We start from the raw sequence: 22014 nt of genomic DNA on the forward strand, positions 1-22014 counted from the left end.
AGGCAAAAATAGTAATACTGGTAAGAAAGCCATTATTCCAGGTGGAAACAGGCAGTGTTCCAAGCCCAGGACAATAGATCTTTTCAGGCTGGTAACTGCCAGCACTGTCTCTATCCACTAGTTTGAAACAATTACTTTTTCCTGTCCCATTTTACACCATGATTTCAGAAGAGGCTATCTCACAGGTTTTTGAAAGGGCCTAATACATTTTTTGATAACTTCTTGTTGAGCAAACATTTCTTCATTACTCAACTAAGCACATAACAGTTACTGTTAGATAACAGTAAGTTGATAAATAACTTGAGCTTTTTCTTGTAGGAACCACTACCTGATCACAGCCTTTACATACCAACACCTGCTACTTGCTCTGTAGCTGAAAAATCAGCTGACACTGAAAGCATATGCCAGAGAAAGGGCTCGTTTTGAATTTTCATAGTGATAAATTTATAGTTTAAGTGCAGATCTCAGCAGTGCCTTTGCAGCTGTATCTATTGTATTGGTTAGAACAGAACCATTTTATAAAAAATGTATTTTTCTTCTAGAGACATATCTAGGGGTTAAAACACTTCCTCTTTATAGTCCCCATAAAGCAGTCTTTTGCTGGAAAAGCTATTTCCTTCATATGAAGATTTAGGCAACATCTACAAGTACCCTGAAATTTGTGTTTGCAAACAATGCAGGAGAGATAACTGAGATAACTGAAGTTCTGATTCACCAGACAGGAGTCCTATGCAGAAATCCTCTTCTGATAGCATGTAGAGTAGCAATTCAGAGAAATCTGATTTGTGATTTGAAGCACCTGTGAAGTTCTATACAAAGTTTTTCCCCAAACATTCCAAGACCATTTCCTTCTTTGCTGGCCAAACACTCTTCAGATGAACTCACAGCTAGTAAGATAACATAGTCAAGAAGTGAAGTAACCACTGCAGCTTTCTTATTCATTAAAATCACATCTAAATAGGACTGGGAAGAAAAAAAACCCCAGTATGCTAGACATTAAAACTAATGATCTTAGTTTTATTAAGGCACTAAAGTAGTTACTTTACATATTAAAGCCATACATCATAACTTGATCATAAGGGATCTAAAGGATATTATTTTTGTTTGACAAGTGTTGATTTACCCTTCCACCAATTGTAAAATTTTGTATTAAAATACAACCTGTATACATTTCTTTTGATACATTTTTATTATAGAACTATTGGTGTTATTGTAGTACAATTTTTGGTTAAGATCTTACATGAGCAGTGATTTTTGTTTTGATTGCCTATCAAGAATTCATCATTAATACAGGCTGACAATAGGAGGTCTTGGGAGTGAGAAGCTCAATGGAGAAAAGTTTTAAGATTGCTCAGCACTTTGAAGTTATGGGGACATCAAGCTGTGCTCTGTGATATTGCAAGACTCAGATGGATGTATGAAAAAGATTCAAATACCTTTTCAGAGGTACTAAGAAAATACACAAGTAAAATAGAAGACAATCATTGGGACCCTAAGAAGGGCAGTATGTCTCTACCTAACCTCTGTCACTCTCTCCCTGTCCTCCCCACCCCCCATGCACACTTCTACGTTTCTTTTCTCTTTTCCTCTTTGCCTCTTTTACTATTAAATAAAATATATAATTCTTTTTACACCAACATTTAACCTCGTTTGGTTTTAGTCATGTCTTTTGAATATATTTTGAACCTTTGAAGTTCTTTCCATTTGATATACAGAGACTTAGTTTTCTTTGCTCTTCTGGGTTTAAAGCAGATCGTAACAGCCTGGAACATGATTTTGATACAGCATTAGCTAAAAACCAAAATACTTCAAATCATTGTAGAGTGTACCACTGTGTTGTTATATGCAGAGAAAAAAATACAGACAAGATACTATTCAAAATACCATGCTGTAAATTCTAGGCATAAGCAAAAGCTTTAGAGCCTGGAGCAAACCCTGTTTTTTGGTTACATTCAGAATAAAATCCCCGAACTCCTCAGACTCTGCTACACCCTCGTGAAGAAGGGGAAAGTGGCTGGTTTGCCGTGCAGCTCTCTCTAAAGAAGCCAAATTTGGACTTTGAGGTATAACCCACGGGGGTGGAGAAGGAGCCTGTAGGAAGCAGCTTCAGCTACCTCGGGGCTACCTTGCCCACGGGCCCCTTTCCCCCGCCTCGCAATCCTCCACGCTGTGCAGGAGCAGCGTGTCTCTCCACGGGGTGCAGAGAGCGGCACAGGGAGCCCGCAGGTGGATCTTCTGTTCCCGAGAGGCCGAGCAGCTGGAGTGTCCCCCGTGCCCACGGAACGCCCTCGTGCCGGGCTTGCCTCCTCCCTCCTACTCCCGGGAGGGCCGGTTCTCCCGCGGGAAGCGGCCCCGCATCCCGCCCGGCCTCGGCCGCTCTCCTCCGCTCCGCCCCGTTCTGGGCCCGCTCAGGGCCCGGGCGTGGAGCTGAGCGTAGGGGCGGAGACGGGGCCGCTCCTCCCGCCGGGTGAGGGAGCTGCGGCCGCTGCCTCGGCGCGGCGGGAAGCAGCGGGAAGGGGCGGCCCCGCTGCAGGTACCGAGTGGGAGCGGGGCGGCCGCGTAGCGCTGCCCGCCTGGCCTGGCGGGTGGGGTGCTGGGGGCGCAGGGCATCCCTCGCTGCCCGGCGCTGAGCGGGACGGGACGCGCTTGGGGCAGTGCCCGCCTTCAAAACTTGCCGTGCTGGAGGCGGCCGGAGCGGGAGGCTCGGGTGAGGCGCTGCGGCAGGCAGCTGCCCTCATCGTCTGCACAGCGAGGGAAGCGAGAGCCCCCCGCGTTCTCTTCTCGCACCACCGGGAGGAGCGCCCCGCCCGCTCCCCGCCCACCCCGGCGGGAGGGCGGCACCGGCTGGCGGGGGCGGGGCGGGCTGGGTTGGCGGGAGCCGTCACTGAGGGGCGGGGGGCTCGGCCCGGCCCCGGTGCCCGGCGCGGTCCCGGTGCCGGAGAGCGGCGGGCGGAGGTGCCGCCCTGACGAGGTTTCCCTGCCCGAGCTCAAGAGCCGCGCTCCCCCCTGCCCCGCCTGGCTCCGCGATGGGCTTTTCCCAGGGAAAGACGAAGTTTCCCGCCCGGCGCGCGGCCGTACCGGGAAGCGCCGCTGTGTGACCGTCTCCCCGCGCCCCTTGCCCTCCTCCGCGCAGGGAGGGACACCATGGTGCTGAGCGCGGAGCAGGTGAGCCTCATCGGGCAGGTGTTCGAGTCCTACGTGCTGGAGCACCACAGGGACGAAATCCTGGGCATCCTGAGGGAGGCGGACGACCAGGCGCACTACCCGGTCGTCGTCGACGCCTTGACGCTCTTTGAGACCAACATGGAGATCGGGGAGTATTTCAACGCCTTCCCCAGCGAGGTGCTCCCGATTTTCGACAGCGCGCTGCGGCGGGCTGCGCTGGCAGCGCTGCAGGACAGCGCGGACCCGGCACAGCTCAGCCTCAAGCAGAACCTCCACGCCAGGGTCTCGGGTGAGTGGCGGGGCGGGGGCTGCAGCGAGCTGCACTTCCCAGCCAGGACTGCCGACATTTCTTGGCTCTTCAGGGAAACTGCCAAAATTTCCTTAGTGTGTAACAAACTATTGGGGCACCATGGAATGAGCAAGTTTAATTCTTGCCATTCCAGTGGTTGAAGCAGAGGGAATCCTTAGTGTTTATTAAGCAGCGGAGGACACGTGCAAACACATGGATGTGCGTAGACCAACTCCTAAAAAAAAGCTGTGGCCGTCCCCACTGGCCTGTGTTTAATGGTTGGTGTCTCTTGCTGGGTCAGGGCTTACACTAAAGCCTTTCCAGGGCAAAGAGTCCTCATAGCAGCAGCTGGTCTTACATTATTTATTTTAGATAGAAGGTGTAGAGAGAAGAAAAAGAAAAAAGGAAAAAAAATTCCTGGGAAAAAAGTTTTAGGGAAAGATAAATAGTTCCTAAGTTTTACCGCAGGTTGACTTCCATACCATGCCAGTTGCTGCTCAGTCCTTATTGGCTCCAGCCATCTTGCAGAAGAGGCAAATTCTAAATTTCGAGTTGTCTTGTAACAATTTTATCTGAAACTGTTGAATTTTATGCTTAACTGTTTTAAAATTGCTTGCCATAAAATTGGAATGAACTGTTGGAAGGCAGTGATCAATAATGGAGGATTCAGTCATTTCTTCACTGCCAGATGATATATCATTATTCCTTATTATTGGGAAATTTTTAGTAGCTTTGAGGTTTGGTAAATGTGGAGTGCAGGTTCTGAGGTTGAAATGCCTTTTTTGCCTGTTGTGGTAAGCTGGGTCAGCAGTGGCATCCCTTCTGGTGGTTTCTGATCATGACAATTTGGAGCAATAGTCTGCAAAGCCAAGAGCTGGCAGCCTGCGTTTCCCTCCCCTGCCCTGTTGTGCATTGCCTTGTGGTCATTCAGTCTTTTGGCAGCTTGAATTTGGAAAAATCACAGTTGTTAAACAGGCCTGTGTTTCATTCCAGTGAGTTTCCATAAAAACGTTGTAATGACAATGCTTACATCAGAAATATATTTAGCCTGTGGTATTCAGGTCCTGAGGAGCTTGTACACAGCTGCTGAGGTAAAAGGATGGCCTCTTGTGCTGTACTGAAATTTGACCTCAGGCACCTTCCTGTACCTATGAAAGCAGGAATGAGGTAAAACTTTCCTCCTAGTGTTTTGAGATGCATTTACATAATTCAGGGCTTCAGCATGAAAAAAAAAACCCTCCAAATATGATTATTTGAAAAGCTCTACCAGGAAGTATTAGAAAAGCTCTACCAGGAAGTATTAGAAGGAATACAGCAAGGAGAGATGATCTCTGCATGAGTAGTGGTGTCTTTAAGACATTCCTTTTCCTCTTATAGCTTCTTGCTGGAGCTGATCATTCCTCCCACAGTGGTGTTTTGTCTAAATATTCCCTTATCAACCTCCAGCAAAATTAGCCCCCTTGATCCAATAGTTTTAATAACTGATAAAAGCAGGCCTGACTGATCATTGGTAGAAGAATTCAGTCAGCAGACTCACAGATAAGTCCATCCATAAGCTGGAGAGAAATTGGTGAAGAACAGGGGGAGTTATCCTTGAGAGGTCCACCTAGATCAAAATAACATCTATCCACAGAATTTGGTTCATGTTCTGTACCACCGAAAGGCTCACTGCAGAAGAAACAAAAGAAATAACCTAAATTTTCTATAGCCTTTTTTCCACCCAAAGTTTCCCATGATGCTGTTACCTTTTAAGTGAGTGCTGAGTTCTGATTACCTTCAGGATTCTCATCTTGGAGTACCACCTCCCATTCCCATGTCAGATAAGGAGGGAATGAGAAGGTGGTGCACTATTCTTGGTGGGAGCAGCAGGCAACTACCACGAGTATGGGTGATGATATCTGTGTGTCAGACTTGGAATTCAGTGAGGAAAAGTGATTTTGCATACACCAGATGTAAGAAACAATCTCAACACCTTCTACCAATATGGACAGGGCATCTAGGGATTCAAAAAAGGATGGAAGGATATGTGTGGGTATGCAGTAATTAATAATGGATGGTTACCCTGCCTGAGTTTACTGAAGAAAGTAGAAGTTCTTTATCTGAATTTTAGTATTGTAGGAATCTGATTGTATAGCTTCTACTTTTTCTACAAATCCATTAAATGATTTTTCCTAATTTATCATTAGCCTGAGCACCACTGTGCTTCACTTGTTACTGAAGTCCAAGCTGCTTCTGATATTTTTAATAGCTTTTTGGTGACTAATACAGTAACGTTGATTCAAAGAGGCACATACTCAATTAAAGAGTTTGTCAAGCAGTCTAGTATGATCAGAATGAAGGCTCTTTTTGTCACATTTAGACTCTTGTCTCTTCAAAATTCACAGAGGTGATCATCATATATCCTGACAACAGTGCTGCAGCTCTCTCTAGTGTAAGATGTGTTGCATTTTGCAAAGCTTTTTCAGGGGCAGCAATACTGAACTAAGAAAAAAAAAAAAAAGCCAAAACAGGTGGAGAAATAACGGATTTTTTTCCCCCTGAACTGACTAGAAATGCAAATCTGTGGTAGAATGAAAATTTCAACAGGCTCAGTAGAACATTTAAATAGCTTTATTAGAATCAAACAGAAAACATTGTTTGCACTTTTACAAAATACTTACTTTTCCTGATTATTTAATTCTACCTTTTCTACTTTATTCTCTTACCTTTTAAAATTACTTCAATAGTTAAAAATATTTTCTTGGAACAAAAGCAGAAGGTCAAGTGTTGCTTAAAAGCAGCAAACCGGAATGTTTCCGCATGTCTGAAACAAGGAATTCGGGCTTGAAAACACTGAAATAAATATGACTTTTTTTTTTTTCTTTTTTTTAGCCAAAATCACTGAGAAGATTTGACCTAAATGCACAAATAGTTTTGGTCTCCTTAGAAACATTGTTTCCTAGCAGATTTGTAGTTTTACATCTCTGTAGAAAATACTCCAAAATATTTTGGAAATAAAGACAAGAAATTAAGTTTATAATTATTCATATCTTGTAGCTCATTACTGATTTCTGAGTAGGCAATATTTTTCTCAGGTCAGCATTTCAAGACCATTTACTTTTATAAGGACTTTGTAGGTTGTTGAGATTAATCTTCCTGAGGATTTCAGCCACTCTGGTGCCAAGTGATGGTTGAACTCTGGAGCCTGATGAGCACACGACTGAACTGGCTGCTGGGGTGGAATTAAGGGAGAGCAAGTGGAAAGTGTCCTGTCACTGTGCATTTGAATATACAAGTGATTTTGCTTTGGCTGTGTTCATAACCCCTTTACATTCTTTTTATGCTATCTTTCTTGTGCTCGAGGTTTACTGGTATGCAATGTGGATTTAAGGTCAAATGCTCTCCAACTATGTTTGCCTAGACTTGAGAATTCACACAAGATTAGGAGCTACACCTGTTTAACTGTGGGAATAACACTGGACTACAATTAAGTAGCGTAACTAAAACTTTGTCATTCAGATAAACCAGTTGTAGAATAAATGGCATCTGCAAAAAGAACATCTGAATTAATACAGATATGAGAACATCAGGATCTGTTTCTGTGAATGGAAACTGTTCATGACTATTCACCACTTGGCAAGAGTGGGAGAGTAAACTGGCAGCATTTTCAGCTAGTGCTCAGTGTCTGATGATTTTCACCATCTGAGGACAGTGAATCAGATTTATGGTGCAACAGATGAATAGTTGAATCATGTTTATGAAACACTAATAACAATGGCTACTGTTTATATGTCTGGCATGTTTTCTGTTTAACTGCACTGTAAGTCCTTGTTTGATAAGCATAGCCTTATGCTGCACGTACTTCTGTGTAACAGGTTTGCCTGTTTGCCCAGAGCTGACTCGAGAGCACATTCCTAAATCCAAGGATGTGGGACACTTTTTGTCTGTTACCGGGACTGTCATACGTACCAGTTCGGTGAAGGTTTTGGAGTTTGAGCGGAGTTACATCTGCAACAAGTGCAAGCAGGTGTTTGTTGTCAAGGCTGACTTTGAGCAGTACTACGCATTCTGTCGTCCAGCAGCCTGTCTCAATGAAGAAGGCTGCAACTCAACCAAGTTCACGTGTCTCTCTGGAACAACCTCTTCTCCTACCTGCTGCAGGGACTATCAAGAAATCAAAATTCAAGAACAGGTAAGGAAAAAAAACATAGACAAAAGGGGAAGGTATTAAAGTATAGATGTCTATTGTTGTTTAAAACAAATGCCTGAGACAACTGAAAGAAGCCATTGATCAAAGATTTCCTGTCAAAGAGTTAAAAATTAAAGCCAACATGTAGACCATACTTCTGTTACTGGGTAATTCCATTCCATATTGTACAAAACACCAGCAGTCAGTGAATAGATGAAATTTCCATAGATGAAATTCCATTCCACATTGAATCCCTGTAACACCAAGTGTGCATTTTTTCTCTAAGCGCTTCCTGTGCATGATGCTGATGTTCAACACTGGTTCTGAGGACTAAAGCTAGTCCAGTGTTGGCCAGGGCCAGCTGTAGCTGTGCAGTGTGGTCAGTACGTGGTGTCTGCAAATGTTCTTCCCTTCACCCAATATTGAACTCAACAATTATTGCATATGTGATCCTTACAGAACCTGCATACAGAATTTGCATTTGTTTTCTAATGATAGCCCTGGGTGGAAATACAGACAAGGTGGAGGAGAAATGTGTGAAGTTAGAAATTAAGGTCTTAGAATTTCAGAATACCAAAAGAAGTAAGGGAATAAACTTTGTAGGAAATAAATCCTATATTGCATGAACATCTAATGATTGCTTCTGACATATGGGAAATCTCTATAACCTAGATTTTGTTATACTGTGTGACACACAGGTCTCGCTGGTAGGAAGAATTTTCAGCAACATGGGCTTGTTAAAAACAATAAAGTTAAACTAGGAATGAATTTCTCTTGTGTTTCCTACTGAGCTCTGCAAATAACTCTGCATGTGCCATCAGTACTGACAGTGGTGTGAACTGCCTGTGGCCATTTAGATAATACACAAGGGTGAATTAACCTTCCTAGGCACCAGAGAGTGAATACATTTAGAAATCTAGCATGTATGACCTGGGCTGCAGAATGAAAAGTTGTTTTTGTGCAGTGGATACTCTCAAAACTATTGCAAGCTCTAAGCATAAATGGAAAGATTGCTGATTGGAAATGGACTGTGACAAGATTGCACAGACTTTACCCTGGAGAAAAGAAAAAGAATTACAGGAGTTACTGGCACATTTGTCAATATATATTTGGGGTTTCCTTTTTTTGATTTAATCCTTGACACTTAGGTGTAAACTTAATCTCAAACTGTCAAGTCATGGTTAAATACCAGAAAAATACAGAGAATCACTCAGTATCTACTTCAGTGAAGGGTTATCTAACTCATGCACATGCTTCAGTACCCAAAGTCAACTTTACATATCGAAGAAGTATCTATTAATACCTCAAAATTATAATAAAAAAAAAGATCAGGTCTTTCAAATGACCTCTTTTAGTCAGCTTTCTTCAGCAAGATATTGAAATCACGCAAGCTCTCCCAGCACTGAGCACCTTCTGCTAATTTAATATTCAATCCCATTTCCATTAATATCAGCATTAAACTTTCATTGTTAAGTTCAGGGCAGCATTGGCATCCTTACTGTAAGTTTTGTGATAAAAAGCAAGAACTGACCTCAGTTCCAGAAAAGGACTGTAGGCCAGAGCAGCTGTAAATTAAAGGCTTTTGAAAGGTGCAGTTCTTAAGAAGTGCTTTTCCTTCCCATCCCCTAGGTTCAGAGGCTGTCTGTTGGAAGCATCCCTCGTTGCATGGTGGTTGTTCTGGAAGATGACTTGGTGGACAGTTGCAAGTCTGGTGAGGATATAGCATAAATTACCTATGTTTGTACCCACAAGCATTTTTAATTTTCCATTTGAGATGAATCTCTGTCAGATGGCTGTCAGTGCTGGGGTCTCCTCGAATGAGGTGTGTTAATCTGTCACATTGCTGTTTCAGGCTGAACGTTAGCGTGGCAGCTGATGACCATTCTAGAAAATGTCATGCACCCCATGTCAGGTTACATCTTGACTGTTTGACAGATCAGTTTAAATAAGTAATGTGTTGTGACACAAAAAAAGTACATTAAACCTTGTTAGGGTAGAACCTCCCCGGAGCTTGTGTCACACAGCATGAGGTGCCCCTCCATAGGTTCAGAGAGTCAGGAAACCTGACTTCCTATCTAAGGAGTACTGCAGGTAGAAAAGCTACTTGGCATTCAAAGAAGCAGCTCATTGTCATGAGGATGAATGCTGAGTGGACTGAAAATTCTCAGATAGGCACATTTCCACAAGAAATTAACTTGTGGTTGTACTTTCTCAGAAGAATGCTCTCCTCAGAATGTTAGCAAGTGATTCTGTGGTTCATCACAAAAGTTATCAGAAACCAAATTAGTATTGGTTTGTATACAAATTAATATTGTTTTTTTTGTATAATCAATCTAATTGAAAGAGCTTCTACAGTTTACCAGGAATTTCTCTCTTCTAAAAGAGAAAACAAGCAGAGGTATATCTTTAAGAATTCACAATTCACTTCCCTTAAACAGAAGTGGAAAGACATAACTTCCTACCACAGACTTTAGCAATCTACCTTATCATTGTTTTAGACTTACAGTAGTAACTTCAGGAGGTTTTGCTTTTTGTTGTTAGATTTTTTTAACCTTGTTAACTATAACACAGGATCTAGATCACATTATTGTGCATTACAGCTAGCTGAAGTGTCTGCATGTCTCAAGTCAGATGTTATTTTACTAATTTTTGTTGTTACCTCTAGGAGATGACATCACAGTGTATGGAGTGGTAATGCAGAGGTGGAAACCTTTCCACGAGGGTGCACGCTGTGACTTGGAGCTTGTTTTAAAAGCCAACTATGTAAAAGTGAACAATGAGCAGCTAGCAGGGGTTGTAATTGATGAAGAAGTTCGCAAAGAATTTGAAGACTTCTGGAAAAGGCATAAGAATGATCCCTTAGCAGGTTAGTAGTTGAAAGCTTTTAAGTAGGGCACTTGATTGGATAGAGATGAAATCAGGAGTGAAAATACAGTGACTGAACACATTTTCCCCCCATTATCTCATCTCACTACCCATTCATCAAGAATATATTTTTTTCACTACAAGAATACAAAATTCTTACTTTAATATTACTGGAGTGGGGGCAGAAGTACCAAACCTACTGCATTGATCTTCATCCTCTGAGCTTTCTATTCAAGTCTTGTTTGGAACATTTATTAACAAGAAATGAAAAGGAGAATGTAAGTACAGGAGGGAAAAAAAGAAATCTGTTTTATAATCAAGAAGGATACTTCTCAGAAGAAGTAGTGTGGACCAGATCTGCCTTTAATCAGCACAGCTGTTGCCCCTGGGGTGAGAGAGCTGATACACTGCCTCTGCATCCCAAGTTAAGCTCTGAATCTTTACCATAGGGATTAGCACATCTCATCTTCAACATAATTCTTGGATGCCTAGGTCCTTGAGTTAGATGCAGGGGAGCCTTCCAATTCACAATGGCTTCCAGAACAGTCAGTGTGCAGTATGCTGGGTCCTAAACACCATGGTCCACAGTCAGCCCATTTAGAATTACCAGTAGTTCTGTCTGGGACTCCATCCCTCTCCATAATCTGAGTGCCTTCTCCTCAGCTCTGCAGAAGCTCAATGGACTCTTAGGGTCTCCATCACTGAACTTCATTAGGCTGACAGTCTGTTTTGTAAAACCCTGGAAAAGGCTTAGTCTTTCTTCTTTAAAGACAAACAGGAGGAAAAGCAGGTGGGAACCTCCCTCAAATGAGCCTGCTCGCACTAAGAAAGTGTAGATCATGTCAATGTTAGAGATTCTTCAGACTGCATTTCCTGGAAAGCAATTTAATTGCTAGCTTCCTGCTGTTTGGAATGATGACATTTCTTCCTTCTGCTATTTGGAATGAGACTATTTCTTATCACTCTTGTTAGAACTGTTCAGAAAGTAAGTCAGGATCTTCTTTGAAGGTCCCTTTTAATCTTTCATTCTCAGGACAAATTTTGGGAGCCTGCAGGGAGTAATATGATTTTATCTAATATTACCCATTCTGAATAAATAAATTTGAAGTGGTTACAAGAAAATTGAGGTGGAAATTAGAAGGACCCTGACTGCCCAAGGTATCTGTTTCAGTCTGTCTGAATTTGAGTTGAAATTGAGGGTAGAGATCAAATAGGACTAAGGAGTCTGAGGCCACAGAAAGTATGTGTACCTCTACTGTTTTTCAAGAGATAATGATAGCTACTACAGCATTTTATGTCAGTCACTTAATGATGTGAACTCCTAACTGTGGAGTTAAATTTTGAGCAGTGCATGGCTGAACAACGTTCTTAAAATTTCACTTTTGGATGGACCAAGATGTGTTAATTCCTTCAGAAGACCTCCAAATGAATCACCTACACCTTAAGTCATCTATTAGGTCCCTATATTTTGCCAGTACCATGTACTTGCATCTAAATTTAAAACATGAAGTTAAGCTCTCAAAATGGGTCACTCTCTTTTATTCCCTAGCAATGGAAGTAACACCTGGCATATAACCTGAGACCCCTTATGTGCTGGTAGTGTCAGAATCTCAAAGGACAGAATTAATCCTGTTACATATCTTCCACACCATCAGCATTTTCAGAGCAGATTGAAATACTCTGCTGCTGGAAAGAGACTATAGTAGGGAGGAGGAGAGGGACCTGTGACACTGAAGGATCAAAGGAGAAGGAAGATAATAGTGAGAAAATGAGCACACTTATGTGTGCACAGGTTTAAGGCAAAATAAGTGTTAGAAGTTTTCTTAAATGTACAACACACCAGTTTTCAAGGGGATATTTTGAAATCTGTAAACTTCTAGGTTTCATAGCTTCTACACTTGTAAATGTGGAACAAAAGAATTTGCATTATGGCATTTCATACCTTAAATTGCAGTAGGATTTGCTTTGTTGCTTATGATTGTGACATACTTAACTTCTTATCATGAAGGAAATTTGGATCAAAAACTGCTCTAGGTCCCATTTAAAGTAAAAAAAAAATTAGTATCTCCTCTCTACCCTACTCTTCTTGCCCAAATTACTTGTCAGTGTACATGGGAGTCCATGGGAAACAAAGTTTTAACTCTGCTGAGTGCCATTTTTGCTCCTGTTTTAGGGAGGAATGAAATTTTGGCTAGCTTATGTCCTCAAGTTTTTGGATTGTACCTGGTGAAGTTGGCTGTAGCCATGGTGCTTGCTGGTGGTGTGCAGAGGACTGATGCTGCTGGAACTCGAACCAGAGGTTTGTATTGTTTCTAAAAGTATCACATCATTTGTAACAGTCATTCCCATCCCTGACCTCACCCACATCTCCCCCCACCCTTCCAAAATCAAACCAGTAAGAGTTTGGAAGCATAATCATCCCATTTTCTTGAGTGAGAACAAGTTTTAATAGATTTTGACTATTCTTCCAAAATCTCAGACAAGTTAAAGTGGGTGTCTAGACTTCCTCTTTTTATTTTAATTTTTCCCAAATAAAACCCAATAGAAGCAGACTTTCAGGTTTCCATTAAGTAGAATATTAAAGGCAGCTGTTTTATCTGAAACATCTCACTTTTTATTGTATAAGTGACATTTTGCATTTATTTCTAGTAGAATATTCCCAGCAGTATTTGGCATCAAAGGATGAAATCTTAATGTTTCCTTAACGCGGATCACTATAGTATGTTAAAAGGAAAAATTAAAGGATTAATTTTACTTCCTAATGCCAGACTTTTCCATCTGTGATTGTCACCACATCTCACTTAGTCTTGTAACTCCAAGTTACCTGCCTGCTGATTCGCCTTCTGTTGTTATTAGATGGAAAATATGCCACGTGTCAGGTGGTACACAGGTCATAATCTGTGTAGGTCATAATAATTTTAAAAAGTATGTCTCTGTATACAAATACAGGATTTTCTTAATGCTCCAATAGCTAAATAAAATTATAGACTTTATATTTGAATTGAAGTTGGATTTTGTAGAAAACAGTGAAAAAATTTTAGAGCACTTTACTGAGATTGTAGCAGGTGAATTATTTACTTCTGTAATTTCATTGTTATGAAAATACAAAGTTGTGTAACTGTTGGCAAAGACTTAATTGAGCAAAACAGTCTGCTGATTTTATTAGTCCATTTTGCAATAATTAAAATAACTGAATAGTGGAATGGTAACTAAAACCTGGTATCCTTCTGTTTCATATTAAAAAATGAGCTGAGTCTGAGAAATGAGCATTCTAAAATTTAAGAACTTACATTACAGGAAGTGTGTCAAATACCTGCTAACATTTCACAAATACTTAATTGTAAATATTTGTGTCTAGAGGACTTTATTAAACAATGTATTTATCACACCAAATAAATAGTGCAGAATTACATATTTTAATGTATATATAGTGCTAAATTTTAGGTGAATATGACACATATTATTTAATCTGAGCATTTTGTGTCAATGTTTGTTTGTATATGAACTATCTAGTCCTACATTACTGTTTTCCCCCAAGGTGAATCACATCTTCTGTTGGTTGGAGACCCAGGTACAGGGAAATCTCAGTTCCTCAAGTATGCAGTAAAGATTATGCCACGCTCTGTGCTTACAGCAGGAATTGGATCTACAAGTGCAGGTATGTGCTTCTTCTGCTGTAACAGGTTATCTCTTCACTCAAGTATGTTTGTATAGAAGCCTTCTACCTATGTGGACATATGTGCTCAGGTTGTTATGAGCACAGTTGAAGCAGGGAACTGCTGTGGAAGCATGTGAAGCCTTATCTGACTCTCTGCAGTCCTGCCCCTTTGTCTGTATCCATGAATGACTGTGATGAGCTTCTAGCAGGGAGCCTTACAAGCCTCATCCAGAGACACTTCTCAGTGCTTTGCTAGCAGAGAGTGATCTGGACCTGTATTTTTAGCATTTCCCAGCTATGACAAATATGACATCTTTCCAGAGCTCACACTGTGTGATGAGCTAGCATCATTTGGTTTCTCCTGAACAGGTAATCTCCTCTTTTTTGTTCTGTGTTCTGTCTGGGTGCCAGTTTGATTTCTGTTTGCTTTCTGAAAATTTACCCGTGTTGAGGAATTATTTCTTACTCATGAAGATGGTTTTAGAAAGGTTTCAGAGTGCAAGTGAGTTTTTTCTTCTTTTTTCTTTTTTTTTTTTCTCTTTCTTCCTTTTGTTAAATTTAGGTATGTCCCAGCTGGCTCTCAATGCCAGGCATCTTTGCAAACTCTTCTGGGACAATGTACAAGGTCAGATTACCTCTGCCAATGACTTTATTTGAACAAATGAATATATACTACTTGTATGCTCAAAATCACAAAATAATTAGGGTCAAATTCCAGTGTCTCAGCTAACATGTGTAGCTTGAATATTTCTCAAGAGAGTGCTGCTTATCATTGTATGTCTGGGTAACAGCATTGTTTGTACATGGGAGAACCAGAGGATAAATCTTCCACAGCTGTGTATATACTGAGTCTTCCGTAGCCGTGGAGGTTGACCATGATGTTGAACATTGTACACTCCTGTGTGCAGGGAACTTGTTATGAAACACATATGCCTCTAACTTTCCATTCAAAGTGTTAACAAATAGGTCTGGAGAGAAGCCAGAGAGAAAATTTTGGCTTAGCATAATATTTTCTCCACTTTTTGTTCTGTGTTATGAATTGAGAACAGTCTGGATAATTTCAGATTTGCTAGGGGACTCACAGCGACCTGGAGTGAAATTTTGCCATGTATTTCAGTCAGACTTTGCCAATTTTTATTAAGTAGTGATTTCCTGTGTCCATTGCTCTCAGTTTCTGATGTTGTTGTTGTTTCTTTCTTCACCACATCTCCCTCCCATGCTTCACCTTCCATATGATCTGATTTCCAGCTCAGCCATGATAGCTAGGTTCAAAGACATTTCCCTGAAAATAAATATTGCAGTTTATATGCTTACTGTGGCATATGTGCACTAATGATGTGTGGAGATAAAGATTCATCTCATTAAAGGATTGTCTTGGGCCTTTAGATTATCCATATTTCACTTAGGTATTCCTTATTTTTAAAAATCTTCTCTCTCAGTCCCTTTTTCCAAAATCTGACAGCAGCACCAAATTTCTACTTTAGAATTCTTCAGGACCATTATCACAAATGAAACTTGAGTGCCTAGCAAGGAATCTTATTAACCTAGTTTAATTTCAGGGAACCTTTCCATGGCTAGAACTGCTGGACCAAGGTATTAATTTCTAGACCAGGAGTTTGGATGTTGTTCGAATTACTATTTTTTTTGCATTTCCTGTGCAAGGAGTGTCTTATGAATCTGCTTGTAGCTAGCTGTACCTAACACTGACTTTTGTCAACTTGCTCTCTTTGCAGAAGCTTCAAATTAGTTTGGAGAGCTATTAAACTGCTTTCCTTTCCTTGTCATAATTGAACACTTTGAATTACCAGTTTCTGCTTTCCCATGAGAGGACAACCCTAATGCACATTCTTCCCTCCAGTGTATGAATATTAAACCTCTAAGTTTCACTTTCAGCTAGTTCTTTACTGTATATAAAAAGCAGTCTGAATTGCACTTACTTGCTGGCTCTGGGATTACAGTCCACACAGGCCAAAAGGCACACCTGAGATTGGGTAAACCCCGAATAACTCCTTAAAAGCTGGGTCCCTCTTTTAGAGAAAAGTGCCTTTAGTAAGATTCTGTGTACACTGACACCTTGTGCCCTTTACCCATCTGGTTCTGTTTTAGGACACAAGCTATTTAACAAGCACTGAATTAGAATCCTATATCCCAAACTGTATCATACCAGTTTTACTTGGTTTTCTGTACAAGTATTTATTTGTACCAGGACAGCATATTAGGTCATTAACATTTTCCTTGTGCCAAAATTCTCTTTCTTTCCTGGTATACCTTAGGTATCACATGCTCTGAGATCCACTATGGTACTTCATGCCCTTGCAGTATCATGTGCCTGCTGCAGTCCATTAACCCATACAAACGTGACTGGAATTGGCTTGCAGAATTTCAGAAAACAGTGACCTACCTCCTGCAGCTTAACTTGCTGTTGGGCCTCTGCTTTTTCAATCAGGTTCCTGCCTTCCCCTGCACTTTCTAAACAAAGTCTGTATTGTTTTACCTGATTCAGAAAGTACAACCCAGGAGAAAACCCTGCTTTCTTGCTGAAGGTTTGGAAGACCTTCATCTTTCTATCTCACCCACAGGCTCAAGTTGCCCGCTTGCTGCAAACAGCCCTTAGAAGTGACCGATAATTTATTCTCTGTTTTGAAAAAATCAGAACATTATCTCCACTCAGTGAATAAGTTTCTGAGCTTACTTTTTTAATTAAGTTGCCTTTCTTGCAAACACTTAGCAGAAATTTTTTTTCTGCAAATTCTCTACAAGTTTAGGACTTATATGAGGAACCGGGATTTGTTCCTCCCACATCTCCTTAATGACAGTTGGCAGGCAGACCAGCCCCCACGCAACAACTCCATGGTAAAAATTTATTTGACCACTGTAGGATTTTGTGATCTGTAAATGAAAGATGGGGGAACTGTCTGTCCTACTGTTTCGTCCTGTTTACAAAGGTTTTTTTACAGGCCCGGTTCATTCTCCCTGACTTGTCTCTCATCTAAGAATCACAGGGAGTCATTCAGCTACCTTTTATTTTTAGAAATTGATACACAGTTTTCCATAGAGACTTAGGGAGGCTTAACAGATCTCTCTGGGAGTTCTCACCTTACTACTGAGTTAAATAAACTGTTTTGCAGTCCCCAGAGGCACAGTGCTGCTTATGTATATTTGGATGAGATAATCACTAGTAAGAAAATACTTCATTTACCTCTGAGCTTGAGATTTGCAATCAAATGGTGTGCAACAGGAACCAATGCATGCCAGCTGCTGGCAGGTCTGGAGCTCATGGACATCTAGGCCAGAGTCATTCTGCTGCTTGCTACTGCATATTTGACTGTTCACATTTCTGAAAATTTTGTTTGGTGTTGCGTCCCTCCGCAGATTGATCGCTTAAAGAATTTTGTGAAGTGTACTTAGAACAGCTTGGCTAAAAATCTAGGAGACTATCAGCTGTTTCTCCAGCTCTCCAGTTCTGTATAACATGCCTTTCTGGGCTGTGTGACATGCACCCTTATGGCCTCTCCTCTAGAGCCTCTGCAAAGCCTTGCAAGTACTTCATTTTTGCTGGTATTTTGCTATGTCTAACACTGTCCATATCATGCCAACAGCAGTTTGCTACTGATTTCCTTTCTTTTCATTGAAGGGAACTCAAGGGGAAAGCACCCCTTTTCTTCATTCATGGTAAGCTTTCCCCTGCTAGGCAGGCTTCAGGTGCTAACAGCTGTCTCTCTTCTGATCCATTAGAAACCAATCCAAAGCCACTGACATGAGCCATCCAGCTGTGGTTATAAATAGAGTACATGGTGTCAGTATCCTGAGGTATGCAAGACTCTGAAACTGGAGATATTTTTCCCTCTGTGTAGATCTCCAAACTGTCCCAGTGCCTTTCCTAGTTGACATAAGCCAAATTAGTGGAAATCATTTTCCACCATGGATTCATACCCTGTCCCTGATAAAGTTATTAATACAGATGCAGCCTTTAGGTCATCACTGTTCTCAGATCATCACTTCTACCATGGGATTGTTTTCCTGAATACTTATAATTGTGCATGAACTTGAAGTATTTTCTATCAGTATGTAACCTGAAAATATTTTCTTGAGCATTCCTTCAACATCTGGGTCTCAAGTTGGAAAGGCCTTAGCTCTGTAGAAGTCTACTAAACTTGTTGAAGGAATGAAATTTGAAGCTGTGATCAAATATTGTCATACATGCCCCATCTGTAACAATGTCCCATCTCTTCTTTAGTTCCCTTAATTTCTTCTCAGTAATGCTGTTCCAAAATGTCCTGAGAGAGTTTAACTTGACTACCTGCATGACAGAGATTATTTAGCCCAAGAGATACATGTCTTCAAAATTTTTGTTTTTTTCAAACATCTTCATATATGAAGGTCCATAGTTGGTTTGGATGGGAAATACTGCAGGAACAGTATCTTGTCATGGTTGGTTGAAGGTTTCAGGTCTTACATACTTCTAACACCTCCAGGCCAGCCTTCATTCAGACTTTTTCATCCTGCTGTTGAAATGACAGGCATTTCAAGCAGTTGATTTTTGGGTGAATAACAGATATCTTCAGCATTTCCTTTAGCATACTGTGAAGCCTGTCCTTCTTTCCAGTTTGTGTAAGTGTAGGTCTGCCCCACCCTCCTAGTGAGAAAGGACAAACTGGAGGATACCTTTATTTTGAAAGGTTGGCCTCCTTATCTCATGGGGCCAAGGGAGTTTTGCAGGGAGACCAAAGAACTCTGTAAAAGTTTCTGCCAGTTCAGTTCAGCCAGTTCTTAATGCTGCTGGGTAACATGTTGCTGTGGTCTCTTGCATCTGGTGTAGCACACAGACCTCTTTCCCCTGACTTTCTCTTGCCTGCAGTCATACCCCTCGGGCCGTGGACAGTGAGTACCCAGCCATGCTTCCAAAACTGCATTACTTAAAGCTGGAAATGTTTAAATATATTCTCCCTCAATCTCCTCCTGAAATGACCCCCTAAGTTCCATGTAGAAGCCTTGGGTTTGCCTTTAAGAAAGGCTTCCTAGTGCTTTTAGCTGGCTCTTCCTTGTATCATTTTTGCCTAACCGAAAAGTAAGGAAAAAGCCTTCCATCCATCTTCTCCAGCACTGCTCTCATATCACACACTACAAGTCCAAGTACCTGTTAAGAAGCAGAACTATAACTGGAAACAGAAATGGAAGGGCCTAGGAAGAAGAGTTCGACACACACTGCCAGCCCTTACACATAGTTGTCAGTTTTGCTGCATCTTCCTGGCTGGCACTTAGCAGAGCCCCCCAGCCAGCAACCACAGCAACAATTTAACCCATCATCTCCTGACCAAACTTCCGTGTCTCTCAAAATAAATTAGATCATCTGTACTCTTGCAGATGGATAAGGAGTAGGGTAGTTAGGTATGTGACAGATCTGCAGCTGTCCAGACAGAAGCCAGAAGATTTAAGAAGTTAACTTTGCCCTTTTCTGTCTCTGATAAATGAGGATTTGCTAGGAGTATACATGCATAGCATGTTCGAGTTTTTTCCCTTTTCCTTCCTATCAGCATTTTCAGATGTCAGTGGACAATCAATCTAGCTACAAATGGCTACCTTTCGGTGTGAGCTGACTTCCAGAAAACCAGTAACTGAGGCACTCCAAAGAAAATAATGGACTGTCAGATCACCAGAGTTACTGGTGGTTATTGTAGTAAAGTTCCAAGTCGCTTCATTGTTGAAGACTGGTAGTAAGGGTTGGCTTTTTCAGTGGACCTTTGTAGAGCCACCAGAAAGATTAAATTTCACTAGTCTCCATTTTGATGGAGCTGGAACCATTTTGCCTCCTTCAAATTGAAGTGTCATAGTAATTCAGATTGAAGGTGATGCCTGAATAAATCAGTGACTATAAGCTGATTTTTTTTTTTAAGCTAGACATGAAAACCGCACATTTTTCATCCATGTTACCTTGTCTGATCTGATTACTTCTTTGTACACGAATAATGAATGACAGTCTTCTAGTGGTCTGCCTGAGATGAAAACACAGTGAGATACATCACCAGTCCTGTCAGCAGAATCTGTAGCATTCCTTTGCATCTTGGTAGCCTCTGCAAGTAAAGGTTTGTGGCAAAGTGAATACATCTTCAGCCTTGAAATTGCAATGCTGTGATGTCAGCACTGGTTGTCTGTGTCACGTGCACAGACCTGCTGTTCTAAAATGTTCAGAGATCAGGGACAAGTCTTTACAGATGCACTACATGCATTCTATCTTTTAATACCACTAAGTTTGTGCTGTCTCTGGGAGACTGGAAGTTGGTTCCTCAAGTTCTGTATCTCTGGAACATGATTTTGTCAGGAAATGCAATACTCAGAAGGCAGGGTGTATGGATTGCTAAGATCTGGACAAAGTTGTGAGGACCTGAGGCACCCAGCCTCTCAAAAACCATAGAAATGCCATTTATTAAAGATCATGAGGTAGGGTTGTTTGTCACCAATTTTCACCAAGCACAGCATTATTTTCCATGCTAGTGGTGGGTCATGTCTATCCATGCCACATGAGTTTTATCAGGTAAGGTGGTGCCAAACTCTACTGCAGCATCCTGCCACAGTCAAGCCTGAAGTTTATTGCACCCAAGTTCTCAAGCACAGATGACTTCTTAGACTTTTTAGACTGACAACAGAGCTTCACTTTTCCATTCCTCTAAATTAATTGGCTTGCTAGGTGACATCCTTTTGCTGACTAGATTTTGTAGTTGATTTTGCAGTAGCAGCAACAATGGTTTGCTTTCATCACTTTGTGGCATATGCTTCTAAAAAGCCTTCATGCTACCAGTGGGATGGATTCTGGTTACAGCTTGTACTTGGATCATGTTTTCATTTGAATATTCAAAAAAGGCAAGAGTTTGAGATACTACTAATGTAGCCTTAATTTGAAGCAGACTTCACAATTGCTGTCAGTCCTTCAGCAGATAACTAAGTTATTTACATGCTTACATTTATGAGATATCCTAAACAGACTTATAAATAGAACATAAAGTGCATGAAAAATCTCAGAATGTCACTGCAGACCTAAAAGTTGCAATATAATTGAAAATCAAAGATAAGGTTCACAGAATTTCAGCCCTCAAGTGAAGTAACTGCTACTTCAGGGAACCAGTTCTTTGTGTTATGTCCTACCAATGAGTGTTAACATCTTTAGATTTCTGGTTATCACTTTTAACAATTAGAGAGAGACTGTTAAGAGCACGTATTAGAACTAGGCCTGCAAAGATTAATGGATTTCATTAATTCATTTATCTACCCTAGATGAGTACTGCTGAGTTTCCATACAAGAAAAACATTGAGATTGGGTCATTCCTTTCCAGTTTCAAAACCACACAATTGAAATGCAGACAACTTCACTAATGATGTGGGAAAGACAGAAGCACTGTCTGGGACATCTTCATCCCCATTAGAGAATGCAGAAAGAGAACAGAAAGCATTCTGTATTTATTAAGAGCTACACTGTCAATCATCATCAGTCTATCTTTTTTTGAAGGGCCCAGAACATACAAGGGTTCATATTTGGGCAGTGACTAGTAAATAGAACTATATTCCTGTAATCTGGCATGACAGATTGCATTTAAATGCACATACAGGCACAGTAAATATAAATAAGGCTAATGAGGATTGGAAGGAATAACTAAATTCTTAAGTGTCATAATAATGGCTTAAGTCTTGAAAGGTTACTGCTTAGTTCCTTTTATCTTCAAGGATGCCTCAGGTAATAAGGATGTCTCACTGCAAGGGCTTCAGGATAAGTAATGTATTCTTCATTGTGTCATGCCTGCCACAACAGAGCTTATACCAGTAAATAGGATTGCTTTAAAGGCCAGAGAGAAAACAGAGAAGTTTAAAACTCCTGGT

General features: G+C 41.1%; 1 protein-coding gene across 2 annotated transcripts in view; it reads left to right on the forward strand.

Moving 5' to 3' along the window:
* The first annotated feature begins 2963 nt into the window (after positions 1-2963).
* The window catches only part of MCM9 (minichromosome maintenance 9 homologous recombination repair factor), a 48179-nt gene continuing 29128 nt past the window's right edge, over positions 2964-22014 (forward strand). For both annotated transcript variants that reach the window (XM_053937937.1, XM_053937938.1), the window contains exons 1-6: positions 2964-3454; positions 7309-7625; positions 9252-9333; positions 10288-10488; positions 12661-12786; positions 14026-14145. In XM_053937937.1, coding sequence (XP_053793912.1) covers positions 3145-3454; positions 7309-7625; positions 9252-9333; positions 10288-10488; positions 12661-12786; positions 14026-14145 — 1156 coding nt within the window. In that variant the 5' untranslated portion in view covers positions 2964-3144. The remainder of the gene's footprint in view (positions 3455-7308; positions 7626-9251; positions 9334-10287; positions 10489-12660; positions 12787-14025; positions 14146-22014) is intronic.

Source organism: Vidua chalybeata, chromosome 3 (assembly GCF_026979565.1).
Source record: "Vidua chalybeata isolate OUT-0048 chromosome 3, bVidCha1 merged haplotype, whole genome shotgun sequence".
In the NCBI taxonomy this organism is placed as follows: Eukaryota; Metazoa; Chordata; class Aves; order Passeriformes; family Viduidae; genus Vidua; species Vidua chalybeata.